Source organism: Hyaena hyaena, unplaced genomic scaffold (genome assembly GCF_003009895.1).
Source record: "Hyaena hyaena isolate Hyena2069 unplaced genomic scaffold, ASM300989v1 scaffold_647, whole genome shotgun sequence".
Taxonomy (NCBI): domain Eukaryota; kingdom Metazoa; phylum Chordata; class Mammalia; order Carnivora; family Hyaenidae; genus Hyaena; species Hyaena hyaena.
In genome coordinates this window covers 970,351-989,560 of record NW_024081281.1, presented here as the reverse complement: position 1 = coordinate 989,560, position 19,210 = coordinate 970,351, and the positions used below count along the sequence as shown (strand labels likewise).

Below are 19,210 nucleotides of genomic sequence, written 5' to 3'. Positions count from 1 at the left end.
GATCGCGGACCGTCAGATTCTGCATCCTAGCCGCGCCGCTTGCTAGCTGTGTAGGCCTGGGCAACTTACTTGTATTCCCTCTGCCCGTTTGCTTCTCTGAAAAGTGGGAATAATAATTGTACCCACCGGGAAGATGGTGAGTTTTCAATCAGTGAATTATGTGTACAGTGGCCCCAGGGGTCTTTGGGCAGATCTTGAAAAGGTCTGTATACAGTACAGCGGCGTTTATAGTTTTTTTCTCATTAATGAGGTGGATGGTGAGGCCCCTTGAAGAATTGAGAGCAAGCTAGTGAGGCGTCATGGTTTTCTCCGGAGGTTGAATTGGATTGGGTACATGCAGCGGAACGGTGGGTAATTGTTTCTGCAGGTGAGGGATTAGATACTTAAGGAGGACTCACATTGACTAACACTGATGCAGTGACTCTTTTTGCTTCTCTCCAGTTTTTGTTTTTGTTTTTTTAATGCTTTACTTTGAGAGAGACAGACAGAGCACGAGCAGGGGAGGAGCAGAGAGAGAGAGGGAGACACAGAATCCGAAGCAGGCTCCAGGCTCCCAGCTGTCAGCACAGAGCCCGACGTGGGGCTTGAACTCACGAATGGCAAGATCATAATCTGAGCCCAAGCTGAATTCTTAACTGACTGAACCACCCAGGTGCCCTGTCACTTCTTTTTTTTTAAAGTTTTATTTATTTATTTTGAGAGAGTGTGCACAAGCAGGGAAGGGCAGAGAGAGAGGGAGTTCCAAGCAGGCTGTGCACCCATCAGCATGGAGCCTGTTGTGGGGCTCAAACTCATGAATCGTAATATCATGACTTGAGCCGAAATCCAGAGTCAGATGCTTAACTGACCGAGCCACCCAGGCGCCCCCTGTAGTTCTTTAACAGTCAAGGTGAAAGTCTCACACAGTAAACTAGAGGCAAGTACAGTGAACATCTGGATATCTGTTACCCATATTTAACATTTAAAGACACTTGCCGGCTTTGCTTTTTTCAGAAATATGTTAAAGTCAATTGCAAACATCCAGGATATGTTGTCTCTAAATACTTAAGTATTTCTCTCTAAGATATTTGGCTATTTTTCTACATAGACACAATATATGTCATCACCCATAACAAAATTAATAAAAATTCTTTTATGTCATGTGATACACATACCATATTTACATTTACGGCCTTGTTCCCACAAGTGTTTTTAAAAGTTTTTTGGGCCATCTGGGTGGCTCAGTCAGTTAAGTGTCCGACTTCAGCTCAGGTCATGATCTTGTGGTTCTTGGGTTTGGGCCCCGCATCGGGCTCTGTGCGGACAGCTCGGAGCCTAGAGCTGCTTTGGATTCTGTGTCTCCCTCTCTCTGCCCCTACTCTTCTCTCTCTCTCGCTCTCTCTCGAATAAACACTAAAAAAAATTTTTTTAAGTTTTTTTTTAAAACCAACACCCAATCAAAAGCCATGAATCAGATTTGTTTATTAGGGCTTAAAAAAAATAAACTATTTTTTTAGAGCAGGTTTAGCTTCACAGCAATAATGAGCGGGAGGTACAGAGACCTCCCATCCACAGCCGGTCCCCACATTTGTACAGTTTCCCCATTATCAGCATCTTGCCACAGACGTGGACTTTTGTTACAGTCAGTAAGGCTACATGGGCACATCGTCATCACCAAATCTGTAGTCGATAGTGGGATTCACTCTTGATGTTGGACGTTCTGTGGTTTGGGACAAATGGACAATGGCATATCCATGATTGTATCATAAAGAATAGTTTCATTGCCCTAAAAATCTGGATAATTAGGACTCTTAATCCTCCCTCAACTCTAAACAGAATATATAATCCACTTCCCTTTCCCTCCCATCCCCCCAAAACCCAATTGTTTTTCCTTTTTTTAAATTAATTTTTTTATATGAGCATAGCTGTCATTCACCACGCACATATTAGTTACATTAGTTTCTGTGTACAACATAATTTACACCTTGTGCGGGGCTCACCACAGCCACCATGCAGCACTGTACCAGTGCCATCGACTGCATTCCTGTGCCGCACCGTCTGTTCCCGGGACTTCCCGTTCCATCACTGGAAGCTGCATCTCCCCTCCCTGTCCCCTGTTTGCCCAGCCGCCTTCCTTAGCCCTGCAGCCATCAGTTTATTCTCTGTATTTATAGGTCTCATTGGGCTTTTGTTTTTGTTTATTTATTTCTTATTATTTTTTTTTTTGAAAGAGAGAAGTGCACGTGTATGCCCACGTGAGCTGGGGCAGAGGGGCAGAGGGAGGGAGAGAATTTCAGGCAGGCTCCACACCCAGGGCAAAGCCCGACGCGGGGCTCCATCTCAGGATGGTGAGATCGCTACCTGAGCCCAAATCCAGAGTCCGTCGCTCGACTGACCGAGCCATCCAGATGCCCCTTTTTCTTGTTTATAAGATTCCACATAGAGGTGACATCATATGACGTTTGTCTTTCTCTGAGTTATTTTACTAAGCATAACACCCTCTAGGCCCATCCATATTGTCACACATGGCGAGATGACATCCTTTCTCATAGGCCGAGCAATATTCCATTGTGTGTGTCCTGTTTATCCATTCACCTGCCCATGGACATTTGAGTTGCTTCCGTATCTTTGCTATTTCAGTTGTTTTTCTGACGTTGACTTGAAGAGGCTTGTCCAGTAAGTGCCCTGACCAGTCCCACTTTCTGATACGAAACAATTAAGTTGCCTTGTGGTTGTCTTTCTCCCTCCTTCTCTGAACTGGAGCTTGGAGCCGAAGGCTTGCTCAGGTTCAGGTTACATGGTTGGGGGAAGACTGCTTGGTAGGTGATCCTGTGGGGTTCACACCTCACCACACAGTGCACATTTATGCATCACATAAGGAGACCCATAATGTCAGCTGGTGCCAGGATAATTGAGCACAGATGACAGTTGTGTTAGAAAGTAGCGATTTCCCTCTTGCGGAGCAGTTAGTAAGGAATGTATCTAGTTTACAGTCAGCCTTTCACTTAGGGGTCTTAGCATCCTTGCTTGAGTCTATTATGTCCCTAAGAGTTGCAAAGTGGTAATTTTTCTGTACTTCTCTAAATTTGTTTGTTGTTGGCTACCATTCTTCGTAAAACTGAGCTTTTCCCATTAACTAGAGCTGTGTTTTGTTCTCCTTAAATACAGACTTTATGGCAAAAAGGGGGATATATGCTTAACTCGTTCCTTTAATGGCCGATTTCAGAGTCAGACACTTGGGGTGATTCTGTCCTGTTTGCCCTCAACTCTGCGCATCGCCCCCCACCCCCAGCTGGGAGGGGCGCTGCAGGAGGAGAGGTGACCCCTCCCAGTGCCGGTTCCTCTCCCTCTCTCTCAGTATTGGAAGATTGAGGGGGAGGATGGTCGGATCCAGAGTCCTCCCCTCCTGCCCACCCACTCTCCTGGGTTTCTAGAATTTACTGACCTCATTTGGTTTTCATTTTACCGATTTATTTTTAATTTATGGGAGGTTGTACTGGTTTTTCATTTATGAGGCCAATACCAAGTTTCCTTTTAGGTTCCTTTAAGTGAGAGTAGTGCATGGGCAGAACTCAGTTGGGAGCATTGTTTAGGTCGTCTGAGGGTGACTGAGGCCGAGGAAGCTAAGCGAGATGGAGTGTTGGGCCGAGATGGACAGCACCGCAGGAGAGACCCAGGCGTGGGTCGTCGGCTCACCGAGATGGGAGCCTGGGGGGGGAAGGGGGGGAAGACTCAGTCGTGGGACAGTCTCTATCGCCGAGATGAGGAACACAGGAGGGGGGGGAAGGTCGGGGCGCGGGACGGTCCCGCTTGCTGAGATGGGAGCACGGAGGAGAGGCCCAGTTTTCATTGTCGGGGCTAGTGAAGAATCAGCTGTAAATGTTAAGTCACATAGACACAAAGCCAAAACTTGTCATTTTTTTTTTTTTACAATCACCTGATGAAGATGCAGATTTAGCGTGTGAGGCTTCTGTAATACGTAATAGTGTATTTTGGAGGATGAGCTAAAGTAGAGAAAAGTGAGTGAGAAAAGTTCCCCTGATGGCCACTCACTCACGGCCTCTGTTACCTGCTTATGTTTCCCCAAGCACTTTCCTCACGGTACATGCCATAGGTGTTCAATAGAATTTGGTAAGTTGATTTAAACAACAAAATCACTCTTCTCTTCCTGTGGCCTGTCCTGTTTCTTACCGATGTCTGCTTTCCAAAGCACGACTTTCTGTCTCCTTAATCTTCTGGGATTATTCTCCGAGTAGCAGTGTTGCATAACTCAACCTCATAAAAACTTTTTTTTAAAAAACATGACTGTGTGCTTAAAGCTAGTGATTTTCTTTCTTTCTTTTTTGTTACAATCTATCATCAAAGAAGAGGTTTTTAAAGTTAATTACATACTTCTGTTTAGGGCCCATGGCGGTGACCTAAGTCAGAATCTAACCACTACTTAACGTTTTTTGTAGAATGGCTTTAAGTGTCACTGCATGTCTGAATCTCACCAGAGACAACTACTGCTGGCTTCCGAAAATCCTCAGCAGTTCATGGATTACTTCTCCGAGTAAGTAACCTGAAGACGTCCTTATCTCCTAAGCTTCGTGCAGTCCTTTACATGTGCTTAATATTTTATACATTGGGACCTCTGTCCGTTCCTCACACAGAAACGCAATAGCTCTGTTTTCTGATGCTCGGCTTTTGTTTTCCTTTGACAGTTTATCACAGTCTAAATTTGTTGCAGAAGCGTTTCTCACAATTTAGCGTTTCTCACGATTCAGTCTTGCGCCCTGGAAATAAAACATTGTCTTTGATTCTAACTCAGCTGTGGCCCAGAGCACGGCTGTGGAATCTGACTGCCTGCCTTTACGCCCTGCAAACTCAGGCTCCTCCCTTCATGAGCTGCGTGACTCTCTCTGAACCACTTACACTTGTCTGTGCCTTTGTCTCCTCATCTGTAAAATGGGACTAAAAACAGCACCCTCTTCCAAGCGTTCTCTTTATTTCATAGGGTTTAGATGAAGATTAATGAGTTAATTAATGCTTTTAAAGTGTTTAGAAGAGGACCCAGTACTGGGTTCTTATTAGCTATTAATTGTTATTACTATTAATATTTAGTCTTCTGTCTCTTTCTTTCCTAAGTTCTAAACCTTTCAGTCTTAGGACCCCTTTACACCCTTAAAAATTACTGAAGAGCCTCAAAGAGCATTTGTTTGTGATCGATATTGATATACTGGTACTTGTGAGTTAGGGATTAAAAATGAAAAAAATGAAATGTATTAATTCATTTAAAATAACAGTATAAAACTATTACGCGTTAAAATAAGTAAATTTAAAAAATTTTTAATGTTTATTTATTTTTGAGAGAGTGATATCGTGAGTTGTGGAGGGGCAGAGAGAGAAGGAGACTGAGAATCCCCAGCAGGCTCCGCACTGACGGCACAGAGCCCGACGCAGGGCTTGCACTCTCAAACCATGAGATCATGACCTGAGCCAGAGTCAGGCGCTTAACCGACTGAGCCACCCAGGTGCCCCTAACATAAATAAATTTTTTAATAAAAATAACAATTTTCCAAAATAGAAAAAAAAAGGAATAGCATTGCTTTCCATTTTGCAAATCTCTTCAATGTCTGGCTGGTAGGAGACGGTCCGATTCCACAGCTGCTTCTGTATTCAGTGTCCTTCAGATGTTTTGGGTGAAGCACATAAAGTTCATCGATGTCTAGTTCGAATGGGGGAATATTTTAAAAGCCTTTTTCAGATAATTTTGGAAGTTCTTCTTTGCTACAACACCAGAACACATCAGCATGATAATTTCTTAAAGATTAGTTGCCTTGTGGAATGTGAAGCCGTATCCGGGAACTTTTGTACTCTGTTACATAGTGATCCCTTGGTCTTGCACTTTATTTTATTTTATTTAAAAAAATTTTTTTTTTTTTTTTAATTTCTGAGAGAGAGAGAGAGAGACAGTGTGAGCAGGGGAGGGTCAGAGAGAGAGGGAGACTCAGAATCTGAAACAGGCTCCAGGCTCTGAGCTGTCAGCACAGAGCCCGACTTGGGGCTTGAACCCACGAACCGTGAGATCATGACCTGAGCCGAAGTTGGATGCTTAACCGACTGAGCCACCCAGATGCCCCTTGGTCTTGCACTTTAAAGGGACCTTGTAGCCATGCATGATTTTATGTCATCGTGCGTTGGCCATTCGGAAAATACTGGTTCACTGAGTGTTCCGAATGGTGACACATTTTGTTACATGTATTCATGTCAACATCAGTGTCATCAAAGAGGCCTTTAGTATCCGGAGGTATGTCAGACTCACAGTGGCCGATGCTAGTTTACCAGATTCACATTTTTGCTGGAAAGCTCAAATTTTATCATGGGCAACAAATACTGTCAGCTGTTTTCCTTGATGTGACAAGGCTCACTTTGCCTGGTTTTGACAAAACGTCCACTAAAGATCGATTATTAAATAACCATAGTTGACTGGCCTGTCCTTCTTTCAAGTGGAAAGGGTGCATGGTGATGGGTAGTCAGTGCATTGCTCAGAGTATTACACGCATGCTGTGCTCACGATGGGGCACGGGCGGCCGTGGGGCTGGGCTGTTCGCCAGCCCGTCCCCCTCACCCACCCCCCCCGTCCCGGGGCGTTAGATGTGGCCCCTCTGGCTGAGATTCCGTGCTGTGCTACCGCCCCATCGGGACATTCTTGCTGTGAGCACCCTGGATGCTCGCCGCAAGTGTGCGCCCACAAAGAACACCCTGGCTGCCTGTGTGGTCCGGCCTCGCCGCCCCTGCCCTGCCCTGTCCCCATGCCGACAGGTGCGCCCTGCAGGTGGTTCAGTGCCAGCAGCACGGGTCACGTGGCGAGAAGGGCAGCCGTGTTGATCTGTGAGCCACATAAAACCACCTGGGGTGCCATGGGCTACACGAGCCACGTTTGGGAAATACCATCTTGGCGAGAGCAGTCTACACTGGGGCTTACTTACTGCATCCACTTAGCTGTCCGGTTTCCGTCTTTCTCTTTGTCTTCAGGGGATGATGCTCTTAACTACTCACAAACACCTCTCTGGTTTCCGTTCTTTCCTGGCTTTTCTCCCCCTCCCCCTCCCCCTCCCCCTCCCCCCCCCTCCCCCCTCCTCCCTCCTCCTCCTGCCCGCTTGCTTCCTTAGCCCCTCTTCCTTTCCTCCCAGCTCCTCCATCGCAAGCACGTTCCTCAGGGTGGCCTCCCGGCTTCCTCCCAGGCTCCAGGGCTTCTGTCACTCTTCCAGCTGTTCTCTGTGGGGTGACTCCTCAGTGTTACTGCTCATTCCTCATATCTGTCGTAAGCTGTGGTTTTTCTGGGCAGCTGGGATCTGTATTTCTGAAGGCTCTCTCATAGCCAGCATCTTAAGGCCGAACGCAGTGTTCTGTCCACCCCGCGTGTCGTGTGCTGGCTGCAGCTACCTACCCGGAAAGCTAAGCTGGGACTTCCTGGTGTTGATTCTCCTCTGCAGTGTCCTTAAACTCCCATCCTCTGCGTTCTCCCGGCCCTGGTCCTCACTCTCAGCATGTGTCGCCGAAATTAATTCGGTGACTTCCCCACTGTCCTCCCAGGCGCAGCTTCTGTCCCTCCTGTACATGTTTTAAGCCCACGGTTCACAGACCACCACGTGCATCAGAATCACCGTGAGGGCTCCTAAGAACAGTGGCGGATTCTGATTCCGTACATCCGGGCCGGGGCTGGAGACGTATTTCTATCAAGTTCCCAGGCGATGTTGATGCTACTTTTGTGGGGAGCACACTTCGAGATTATCATTCTAAATCACAGATTTTCATAGATCTGGTGCTTTTCCACTGCACACATAAAGCCCACCCTCTTGGGCATGACGTTCAAGGTACTTCGAAGATCAACCCCGCCATCATTTTCCTGCTGTGTCTTCCAGCCCCGCCCTGTTACTCTGTTCCGTCCTACTGTGCCCTCATTTCTGTCTACTCACATGAGCTCAATGAGGTCATCATTTCCCAGACGTGACATTTCCATGTTTCTCTGCCACCGGGAATGGCCTTATCGCCCTCTCCACCCATAAAGTCCCGTTGCCACTTCACTGCCCACGGTAAAGATCGCCTGCGGGCATCTCCCTCAACTCTGGGACGTTGTGTTACATCTCTGCAGTTTGACTTCTGTTATGATTGGTTCTGCTAGATCGTAACCGGGTCAAGATTTAGGTTTTGTTCCCCTATGTTTACCCAGCACTTAACACAGTGTATTCAGTGCAAGGGACACATTAAGTACCAGCTTCACGTGGAATTGGGGAAGTTTGGTATCATGGACAGAATGGTGGCATTACGCCACACTCAGATGTGCCGAGAGACTTCACGGAGGAACCTCTCCTGACACGTGTAGTCGCTTTTGCTGCAGCCGCGCTGTGGAGACTAGAAGTCTCCACTCCAAACTGACCTTTAACTGAAATCCTCGAAAGCTGTAAACTTTCGGGATTCCTTCCTTTTTCATTTCTTGAAGCTTCCTAACAGATAGTCACATAGATGTTTCACGTATCATTTGCAGTCACACTTTATGTTGGCTTCATATTTGTAGAACTACCTTAATGCTTTCCTTCCTTTCCTTATCAGGGAATTCCGAAATGACTTTCTAGAACTTCTCAGGAGACGCTTCGGTAAGCATCTGGGTGTCGCACACACAGTAAGTCCTTAAGCCATAAAGCTGCTCCGGGCTGACAGTGTGCTGTTCTGTCGTCAGGCACCAAGAGAGTTCACAACAACATCGTGTATAACGAGTACATCAGCCACCGGGAGCATATCCACATGAATGCCACCCAGTGGGAGACGCTGACCGATTTTACTAAGTGGCTGGGCAGAGAAGGTGAGAATAGACAGGGTCTGAGGGGCTCAGGGGCAGACACTGAGGCCTGTCTTGGTCCCTGTGTAAAGTCATGGAGAAGAGGACAGCGGGGCAGTTAACACCTGGTGGAGGGGAGCACAGTCTTCCAGGACCGGTTCTGTGTGTTCTGCCCAAATGCGAGCATCTGGAACGGATCATTTGCCAGCAACCAGGTCTGTCACGGAAGCCTCCTCTCCCTCAGGTTAAGAATTATTATCAGTCCTCCCCCGCATATGCATTTTACTTTCGGGAGCTTTTGTTACCCCCACATAAGGAGCTTTTTAAAGATTTGCTGCAGCTTTTTCCATTCCTAATCTTCATAGGATGATGCTTGGGAGAAGAGAGGGATCAGTGTGTTACTTTATTCCATTTCACAGGGAAAAATTCTATGTAGTTAAGGTATCAGAGTATCACATACTCATCGGATGTTGAATACTTACATAATTATTAAGCAAGATGATACTTCTTTTGTGTATTTCCCTTGCATATGTAGTCACCCTAACCCAGCTAGTTAAAAATCAGAATGATAATTTTTTCCATTCAAGGAGATTAAATATGCCACTTAAAATATCTGAATTTTATCGACTGTGAGTATGGAAAACTCGTGGGCCGCATGAGTCTGTGTATTTGAATGAATGAGTGCATGACAGGGAGATGAAACACATTTGTATTTCCCTTTGGTTTTGGTCGTGTATGAATTTGTTATTTTTTTTTTTTTTCCTTTTTAAGGCTTATGCAAGGTGGACGAGACTCCGAAGGGCTGGTATATTCAGTATATCGACAGGGACCCAGAAACTATCCGCCGGCAACTGGAACTGGAGAAAAAGAAGAAGCAGGACCTCGACGATGAAGAGAAAACAGCCAAGTTTATTGAAGAGCAAGTGCGAAGAGGTCTGGAAGGGAAAGAGCAGGTGGGCAGCCGTGCCGGTCAGGGAGGCAACAGGAAAGGCCTCGGGAAGCAGCATTTTTAAGCATCGCGTTGGGTTTGGTAGGTGCTGTTCCTTAATGGAGAGGAGAAAGCATGGCTGAGTCTGAAAGGCCGGCTTCCGGAGTCGAGGCCAACCTGGGTCCCATCTCTGACTTCCTGACTCAGCATCTTGTAGAGTTCTATGATCTTCTAAACCTCAGCTTCCTTCTCCGGCGGAGGTGACAGCTCATGGGGAAGACATAGCAGATGACGTCACCGCCGTAAGTAGCCCAGTGCTGCAGTTAAACACGGTGGGGGAGCCGAGGTGCCGGCCCTGCGCCAGCCTGAGCAGGGCGTAGAATATGGGAAGGCAGATACATCCTCTGGGCCTGAAGAATCAATGGGAGGCAGGGCCTGGGGAACGTGGGTCAGGTGTTAGAATAACCAGAAGAAGGCATTTATTTTAACAAATATTTATGGGGTGCCCTTTGTGTGCCAGGCCTTCTTCTAGGCACTGGGGAGAGAGCAGTAAACAGAAGAGAAGAGCTCCCTGCGCCCTGGTGCTACATCCGGAAGGCTGTGTGGGGGAAAGCCTAGCCTAGTATATAGGTGACGCTACTAGCCGCTTAGTAGTTTTAAAAACTTTATTGTGGCATAAGACGCGTGTGATAAAGTGTATGATGCACGTTCATCTTAAGGTTACAGCTCAGTGAAGTTTTACGTGTGTGTGCATCTTTGGACGGACAGACGGATGGATGGCTGGATAGTAGATGCACAGATAGCCTGTGGGGCAACGACCCAGATCAAGATTCAGAGCCTTTCCAGCGTCATACTCATTCCCAGTATTCCCCGTTCCCCAGGCAGGAAGCCATGTTCTGATGCGGCACTCTTAATTACTTGCCAGTGTGTTCTTGAACTTTGTAGAAATGGGTCATACAGTATACCGTGTCTGTCATCTTTAACTCGAACAGAATGCTCTTTGTGTTTACTGCACCTATGTTCTTTTCTACCAATGTCTCACCCTTTTTAAAACTGATGTCTGTTCCATTTTATGAATATCACACAATTTATCCATTCTCCTGTTGAGAAGCATGTGGCTTGTTTTCGGGATTTGGCTACTATGGCTATAGCTGCTCTGATCGTTACTGTTTGTGTCTTATGGAAGCTGTTTAGTTCAGAGAGATGCAGGAGAGCGCAGGCAATCAGAAAGTAAAGGTTGTTTACAAGTCACCTTTTATACCATGTGAATTGCCCTTGACAAGTGAGTGGCTGTGCATGCTTAATATGGCCCTGCTTTTGTGTGCGTGTGTTCACACCATCTTCAGGAGTTTTCTTTATTAAATTAAAATAGAAGCAAGGTTTAAACCACGGTAGTGGTAAAATTTAAACCCCTGCCTAAGATTGAAAAGGTTTTATTCTTGAAATTCTTTCACCTTTTTAAAATTTAAACCTCCGGAGGAGCCTAGGCAGCTCAGTCGGTTAATCATCTGACTTCAGCTCAGGTCATGCATGATCTCACAGTCCCTGAGTTTCAGCCCCGAGTCGGGCTCTGTGCTGACAGCTCAGAGCCTGGACCCTGCTTCGGTTTCTGTCTCCCTCTCTCTGTCCCTCCCCTGCTCATGCTCTGTCTTCCTCTCTCTCTCTCTCTTTCAAAAATGAATACACGTTACAATTTTTTTAAATGTTTATTTATTTTTGAGAGCGAGAGAGAGGAACAGAGAGAAAGGGAGACACAGAATCAGAAGCAGGCTCCAGGCTCTGAGCTGTCAGCACAGAACCCGAATGGGGCTTGAACTCACTGACCACGAGTTTATGACCTGAGCCGAAGTTGGATGCCTGACTGAGCCACCCAGGGGCCCCTAAAAAAAAAGTTTTTAAAGTAACATTGTGTCTTTTGCCTTCTTTTGTGAGATCTTAATGGACATTACCTGAGAAAAGAATATCTCAGCTGGATCTCAAGAACATCTTTTTTGTTAAACATTTTATTTATAAGAAGATCTCTTTTATTAGTAGAAACCATAATTAGCATTTATCAAACACTGTTGCGGGCATGATGCTAAGTGTTTCCTTGATAGTATCCTATGAACCCTTATGCTACCTCTAAATATGCACGTACCCCTGTTTTAAAGGTGGAACAGTGGAGGCCCAAGGGAGACCGTGAGAGCGGCAGGGCCCGTCCCGTGCGGAGGTGTCTCACCTGCACTTCCTCCTGAGCTAGTCTTAGACCCTCGCTCGATCTTACACTAAACTATCCCATGACGGAGAAAGGTTTTGCTTTTTAAGGGACCCCTAGTTTGTTTTATGTTGGTTCCATTTTACATTGTGGTAGAAAGAAAAATGGAGGTAAACTTCTGCAGCCTGGCTCAGAGAAGCTACTTTTTCCCCTTTAGAATGAGGCTCCGCTGGAGACTGTTTGCAGTACATATGACTTCGTAGCTAGGATCTTAATCACCTTAGGGCTGCGTGTTGGAGCTGCCGCAACTTGCCGTGGCAAATGCACCGTGAACCAAACCTTCACACTTTTTCCTCCCTTTTTTTCTAGGAGGCTCCTATTTTTACAGAATTAAGCAGAGAAAATGACGAAGAAAAAGGTAGTTTTACTTTTTTTTTTTTCTTCTTTTAACATGGATGCTTTTGTATAGGCCCTGCCCAAAACTAGCAACATGTTTGGGAGCAAGGCTTGCCATGTGCCTGGATGGCATTGTTCTCCCCCATCTATGAAAAGGCAGTAACCGTGAACCGGATAGGACGCCTTCACTGCAAGTAACAAAAGGGACCCAAGTGGGCCTAAGTAGTAAGGAGGTACCTCTCTGTAACAAGGGTCCCCGTGGTAAGGTGGGTCAGCAGCTGGACATGAGGTGGCCGCGGGCACTCCCGGCTTTGTTCAGAGGATGATGGCGAGCATCTCTTCCTGACGCCCCTGGGACACACCCCTCCGGCCAGCAGACTTCCTTTTGAATGTCACTGGCCAGTCCCTATGAGCCTCCACCTCACAGACAGTCGCTGGGAAAGGAAGAGGGACGATTCTGATTGTTTGGAGCAGAGGAACCTTACTCACCCCTCCCCGAGGCCCCCCACCTTCTAATCCCATCACTGTGCACATTAGGTTTCCAACATACGGATTTGGGGGGTACAGACATTCAGCCCCAGCATCCTCCAAGCCACGTGTGAGAAGTATGAACACCTAACCCAAATTGGAGTCCTGTCCCCTTAGCAGGGCAGAGGGGACAGTGGAGGTGGGGGGCAGCCAGGCAGTCTCTCCTAGCTCGGAGCGTCTGCCCGACGTGCTCCTCTGCAGTTATCACTTCTGGACAAGAGCGTGGCTGCTCTCGTTTATTCCGATTGCCCGTGAACTTCTGTGTGCATACACGGTGGCGTTGTATCTGATGTTTTATAATTTTCCGGGAAAACATAATACATATATAAATGAAGTGTATGTATATATGAGATGAAATACCCGCGTAGAAAATGCATCACTGTTTTTTCTTCCAGTTACGTTCAATTTGAATAAAGGAGCGTGTAGTTCAGCCGCAGCGTCGTCCAAGTCAAGGTGAGCTACACGAACAGGTGACTTAGAACCTGGGGCTTTTCGTGAGATGTTGATCACTGCATTTTAAAAGCTGCAATATGTGTGTGTGTGTGTGTGTGTGTGTGTGTGTGTTTCTGGTGGTAATTTTCTTCTCTTTTGTTTTTGTTTGATGGTTGTCGTGTTTCTCAGCAACTGTTTTTTTCCTTATTTGCCTATGATGATATGATTCTGTCTTTTGATATGATTCACATGCTTCCCGTGACCAATCTTTGTCTCTCTGTGAGTCCTTCTCCACCTAATGGTTCCCTCTGTGCTCCCCACGGTGCTGTTTGTTTTTCTCTCGGAGCCCACTGACCAAGTTAAGATTAGCTGGGGTACAGGTTTTGTCCTGTGTACTCTGTTAGGATCTTGTGAGAGCAGAGACGAGGTCATTCCGCTGACTTCTCGGCCCCCGGTACAGGGTAAATGCCCTGGCCTGCACTCAGTGGTCACTGCCTTCCCTGCGACACGAGGTAGTAACACAATGGGGCTTGCCAGGCAGTGAAAGGCCCTGTAGTAAGTATTTTAGACGTTATTGGCCCTATATCTTTGTCACAACCACTTAGCCGCTGCCAGAGCGAGAAAGCAGCCAGAGACAATATGCAAACAAATGAACGTGGCTGCATTCCAGTAAAATCTTATTTATAAACACAGGCAGCAGGCCACCATTTGCCTCTTAGGTTGTAGTTTGCCAAATCCTTGCATAGCATGTTGTCAGGTACTTCTGCTCACTTTTCACGTTCTCTTCTCTTGCAGTTCTTACACGTTCTTCCACCAAGTATTTGCCCACTATCTGTGATGTGCAGTTTGGTTATGGAGATTAAAAAAACAAAGTAAAACAAGATATTCACGAAGGTACCTCCTCCTGGTACCTTCCCCTTATCTACCAGAAATTAGTTTTGAGTTGGCCAATACTTGTTATTTTACTTAGTATCTTACATATTGTTTATTTAAGACTTGACTCAGGTTTTCTGGTTAATTTATAGGTGAGCGTTTATTTACACGAGGAAGTAAGTGGTGAGGAGAATTGAAGGAAATAGACTGAGTGGCCACGTATTCCTGCTTCAGGCCACTGAAGACCTCCTGGCCAGAGGTCTTCACTTTGGGTGAAAGATTTCAGAATTGAGAGCCATGTTAGAGACCATGAAGAAAGCGGTCAGTTGGGTTCTACATCTGGTTCAGTTGAAAATTATTTTCAGACTATTTGTGACAGGACCTGAAGGACAGGTTTAAATGTGTCAAGTCCCACATGCCTCCTGGGTTTAGACCCGTACGTGTTTCTCTCCATTCTCCCTCATTATCTGTTATTCCCAAGTGTAGGTAGAGGTTAAGCCTGGTCCCAGTGGCCCCCAAACCGGTCTCCCTCGTATTAGTTTCCTGTGGCTGCTGTAACAAACTACCATAGACCAAGTGTCCTGAAACAATGGAAGTTAATCTGCTTCCGGACACCAGGAGTGTGAACTCAGAGCGAGCGGGCCGAGCTCGAGCTGGTGCGGCCGGTGCTTCCTCCACAGGCTCTGCCCGGGGGTCCGTGCTTTGCCTCTCGTGGCTCCTGCTGGCCGCTGGCGCCCCTCGGCTGGGGGCTGCGTCCTGCAGTTTTCAAGAGCAGCGTCGTCACGTTTCCCTTTGCTCCCTCTTCACATCACCTGCTCCGCGTGTCGGGTCTGCCGTCTCCCTCTCGAAAGGATCCGTGCGGTTGCAGATAGAGCCCGTTTGGGCGGCCTTGGGCCACCTCACCTCGGAATCTATACCCTAATCTCGTTTGCAAGCACCCTTTTCCCGGCAAGGTCGCATTTATCAGCTCCGCGGACGAGGGCGGGTTATCTCTGGGGTCTGCCGCTTGGCCTCCTGTGCCCGATGCCAGGCTCGGCTGTCATTGGTAAAAATAGTTTTACTCGACCAAGTTCTGTGTGTTCAGTCTCAATTATGTGTAATAATGTGAAAATAGCATCACAGGTAATACAATGTTAAGACTCATCTAATTTTCTTTTTCTGAGATTATGGCCCACTTTTATAGAGGTTGGGATCTATTTTCCTGTTGATTTATATCTCTTGTGTGTCTAAAGCTCGGAATGTGCAATGATCTCAATAGCAAACATGGAGGTTTCAGGCTCTGCTGAGGCAGACAAAAGCCCTGCTCCTCCCGGGCTGTTTTTGCTTTTTTTTTTAAATGTTTATTTGTGAGAGAGAGACAGAGCATGAGCAGGGGAAGGGCAGAGAGAGGGAGACAGAGAATCAGAAGCAGGTTCCAGGCTCTGAGCTGTCAGCACAGAGCCTGATGTGGGGCTCAGACCCACGAACCGCGAGACCATGACCTGAGCCGAAGTCAGACGCTTAACTGACTGAGCCACACAGGCGCCCCTGCTCCTCCCGGGTTTGAACACAGGTTACTCAGTTCCCGTTTCTGTTTTGGGGCTTCTCTTCTTTCTCTTTTTTAATTGCGCTAGTTATTACTAACTGACAGCAGAATTCTAGGGCTGTTCTAGAAGCGATCATTCCATCTGCAATCTCTTACTGTTCATTCCTTGCCTTGATTTTAGCCCCATCTTGACCATCTCAGTTTGTCACCTTTTACTAGAACCTTTCTGGGGGAGGAGGGGGGCTATTGAGAGAGCAGCTAGTGGGAAGGTTGAATGTAGTGCAGCTGGAAAACATGGTCTCTCGCATTTCACCTCACCGTTCACTATTGAGATTGATATTGAATTTCCAACGCTTCTGGCGATGTTAAATTCTTAAAATGATTTATATAGGTATTCTTTCTTGATTCTAAATAGTATTTTTACGATAGGGATTATCACTTCTTTGAAAGCGTGGTAAAACTTGGTAAAATACTGTGCTGGGGTCTGCAGGCGAGGCAATACCTTTTACTACTGATTCAGTTTCGTTCCAGACCTTAGTTTATTCAACTTTGCAATATAATCTTGATTGTACGAATTTCAATAATGTGTACCATTTTTATTTTTCTAGAATATCCTTTTTAGTTAGGCTCTCAAATTTACTACCTATTTCATTATTCTTTTAAAATACTAACTTTTTGGGGTGCTTGGGTGGCTCTGTCAGTTAAGTATTCAACTCGATTTCTGCTCAGGTCACTATCTCAGTTTGTGAGATCACGCCCCTGCACGTTGGCTTGGGCTTTGGATTCTCTCTCTCTCTTCCTTTCTAATGCTCTCCCATTCACCTGTGTGCTTTCTCTTTCAAAATAAATAAACGTTAAAAATACTAACTTTTTGGGGCGCCTGGGTGGCTTAGTCGGTTAAGCGTCCGACTTTCGCTTAGGTCATGATCTCGCGGTTCGTGGGTTCGAGCCCCGCGTCGGGCTCTGTGCTGACTGCCAGCTCAGAGCCTGGAGCCTGTTTCAGTCTGTGACTCCCTCTCTCTCTGACCCTCCCCTGCTCACACTGTCTCTCTCTCTCCTAGAAATAAATAAAACATTAAAAAAAAATTAAAAAAAATAAAAAAATAAAAAAAAATACTAACTTTTTATTTTCTTGATAATATAACCCCCCTGGTTTCTGTGTTGGTGATTTCTGTCCTTCATAGTATCTTCCATCTGCATTTCTTAAATTCTCCACCATTCATTTTAGCTCTAATAGAATCTTGATATTGCAAGTGGAAGGTTCTAAATGTCAAGCCCTGCCGTGTCTTTCTCTCTCGTTTTTAAATAAACGATTAACTTTTGTTTTAGAAAGAGAGAGGACATGAGTGGGAGAGAAGGGGAAAGGGGGAGAGAGAGAATCTTTTTTTTAAAGTTTATTTCTTTTGAGAGAGAGACAGAGTGGGCAGAGGAGGGGCAGTGAGAGAGGGAGAGAGAGAATCCCACCTCACTGCCAGTGCAGAGCCCAACACGGGGCTTAAGCCTACGTACAGTGACATCATGATCTGAACCAAAATCAAGAGTCAGATGCTTAACTCACTAGGCCACGCCGGTGCCCCAGAGAATCTTCAACAGGCTCCATGCCCGGTGTGGAGCGTAATGCAGGGCTCGATCCCGTGACCCTGGGTTCACGACCTGAGCCAAAATCAAGAGTTGGACATTTAGGGCACTGGGGTGGCTCAGGTCATGATCTCGTGGTTTGTAGGTTCGAGCCCCACATCGGGCTCTGTGCTGACAGCTCAGAACCTGGAGCCTGCTTCGGATTCTGTGTCTCCCTCTCTCTCTGTCCCTCCCCTGCTCATGCTCTCTCTCTCTCTCTCTCTCAAAAATAAAGATTTTTTAAAAAATTAAGAGAGTTGGACACTTAACTGACTGAGCCACCCAGGTGCCCCTTTCTCTTATTAAAGACTCAGTGTCTCTGGTCCTCACCCGTGAGATAACTTGTCACTTTCTTCCATGCTGCCTTGTGGCCTCCGTGATCTGGTGCGTCTCCCGCACTGTGTGCGCCGTCCCCGACGAGCAGCGCTGGCTCTGCCTTTCTTGCCTCCGCGTCTGCTGTCTGATCACCTTTTTATCCCCACCGCTCGTCACCTTGTAGACATCTAATAATGCCAAATCAATGTTCCTGAAAGAAAACTTGTTTTTCTGTTCAGTTCAGGTGTTTGTGGGTGAAATACACATAACGCGAAGCTAGCCGTTTTGGCCATTTGTAGGTGCACAGGTCAGGGCGGGAAGTAGACTCACGTTGTATCCGTGGCCAGCCTCCATCCGCAGCACTTTGTCTGCCTCCCAAACCGCAGCTCTACCCATTAGACTGTAGCTCCCATTTCCCGCCACCCCACCAGCCCCTGGTGACCTCTGCCCTACTTCCGTCTCTGTGGACGTGACTGTTCTAATCTCCTCATATGAGTGGGATCATAGGGGTTGTCTTCTGTGACGGGCTTCTTTCACTTTAACACCCTCCGGGTTCATCCACGTTGTGGTTAGGTGTCGGAATTCCCTTCCTTTTTAAGGCTGAATGCTGTCCCACTGTACGTACAGAACACATTCTGTCCATCTCTTCATCGTCATGGACATTTGAGTTACTCCCACCTTTTGGCGATCGCAAATAATGCCGTTCTGCACACTGGAGTCCAGATATCTGTTCGAGGCCCCGCTTTCAGTCCTTTGGGTATAGACGCAGAAGCGGGCACGCTGGGCTGGATGAGAGCGCTGCCTCGCCGTTTCCCACAGCCGTTGCACCGGAGTGAGTGCTTGTTCCAACAGCACTGAGTCCGCGTGCTCCACGTCCTCCCCATCACCTCTCTTCTCGGCAGTTTTCTTACACGAGCCATCCGAATAGGGGTGAAGTGGGGCCGCATCATGCTTTAGATTTAAGTGTCCCTCATGGTTAGTGATGTTAAGCATCTTCTCATGGGCTTTTTGGCCATGTATATGTCTTCTTTGGAAAAAATATCTTTTGCTTATTTATTAAAAGAATTGTTTGTTTTTTAGGCAGCTTAGTTTTAAGAAGAGTATCTCAAGATTCCAAGTTGAGATGAATACCAGAACACTGAATTAATGTATCAGTGTATTTGAGGACTCAGTATTGATAAAATGTGGGGAATTACGGAGAATGAAAAGAGTCAGAAAGCAAAAAAATAAGTACTGATTATAGTAGGAAATAGGTGGTTTGTACACATATAATCACTAGACCCCCAAGTACCCACTTAAACCTCATTCCCCTTTTGCTGGGTTTTTCAGCGCCTCTTATATAGGCATATTGTGGTTGATTGTGATCTGGATTTAGTGCTAAGTTTGGTGGATTTCTACCAGGAAGTACTTTTAAACCTAAAGAAACTTCCTTGTTTAATTTTTAAAATATTTATTTATTTTGAGAGAGAGCACGATCAGGGGAGGGGCAGAGAGAGAGGGCCACTGTCACAAACACTGAGATCATTACCTGAGCTGAAACCAAGAGTCAGACGCTTAAACAGCTGAGCTACCGGGTGCCCCTAAAGAACCTTTCTTTAAGCA

General features: G+C 46.4%; 1 protein-coding gene across 2 annotated transcripts in view; it reads left to right on the top strand.

Moving 5' to 3' along the window:
* The window catches only part of KIN (Kin17 DNA and RNA binding protein), a 32,647-nt gene that overhangs the window by 614 nt on the left and 12,823 nt on the right, over nt 1-19,210 (top strand). For both annotated transcript variants that reach the window (XM_039216647.1, XM_039216646.1), the window contains exons 2-7: nt 4,437-4,531; nt 8,575-8,618; nt 8,702-8,824; nt 9,572-9,753; nt 12,292-12,340; nt 13,242-13,299. In XM_039216647.1, coding sequence (XP_039072578.1) covers nt 4,437-4,531; nt 8,575-8,618; nt 8,702-8,824; nt 9,572-9,753; nt 12,292-12,340; nt 13,242-13,299 — 551 coding nt within the window. The remainder of the gene's footprint in view (nt 1-4,436; nt 4,532-8,574; nt 8,619-8,701; nt 8,825-9,571; nt 9,754-12,291; nt 12,341-13,241; nt 13,300-19,210) is intronic.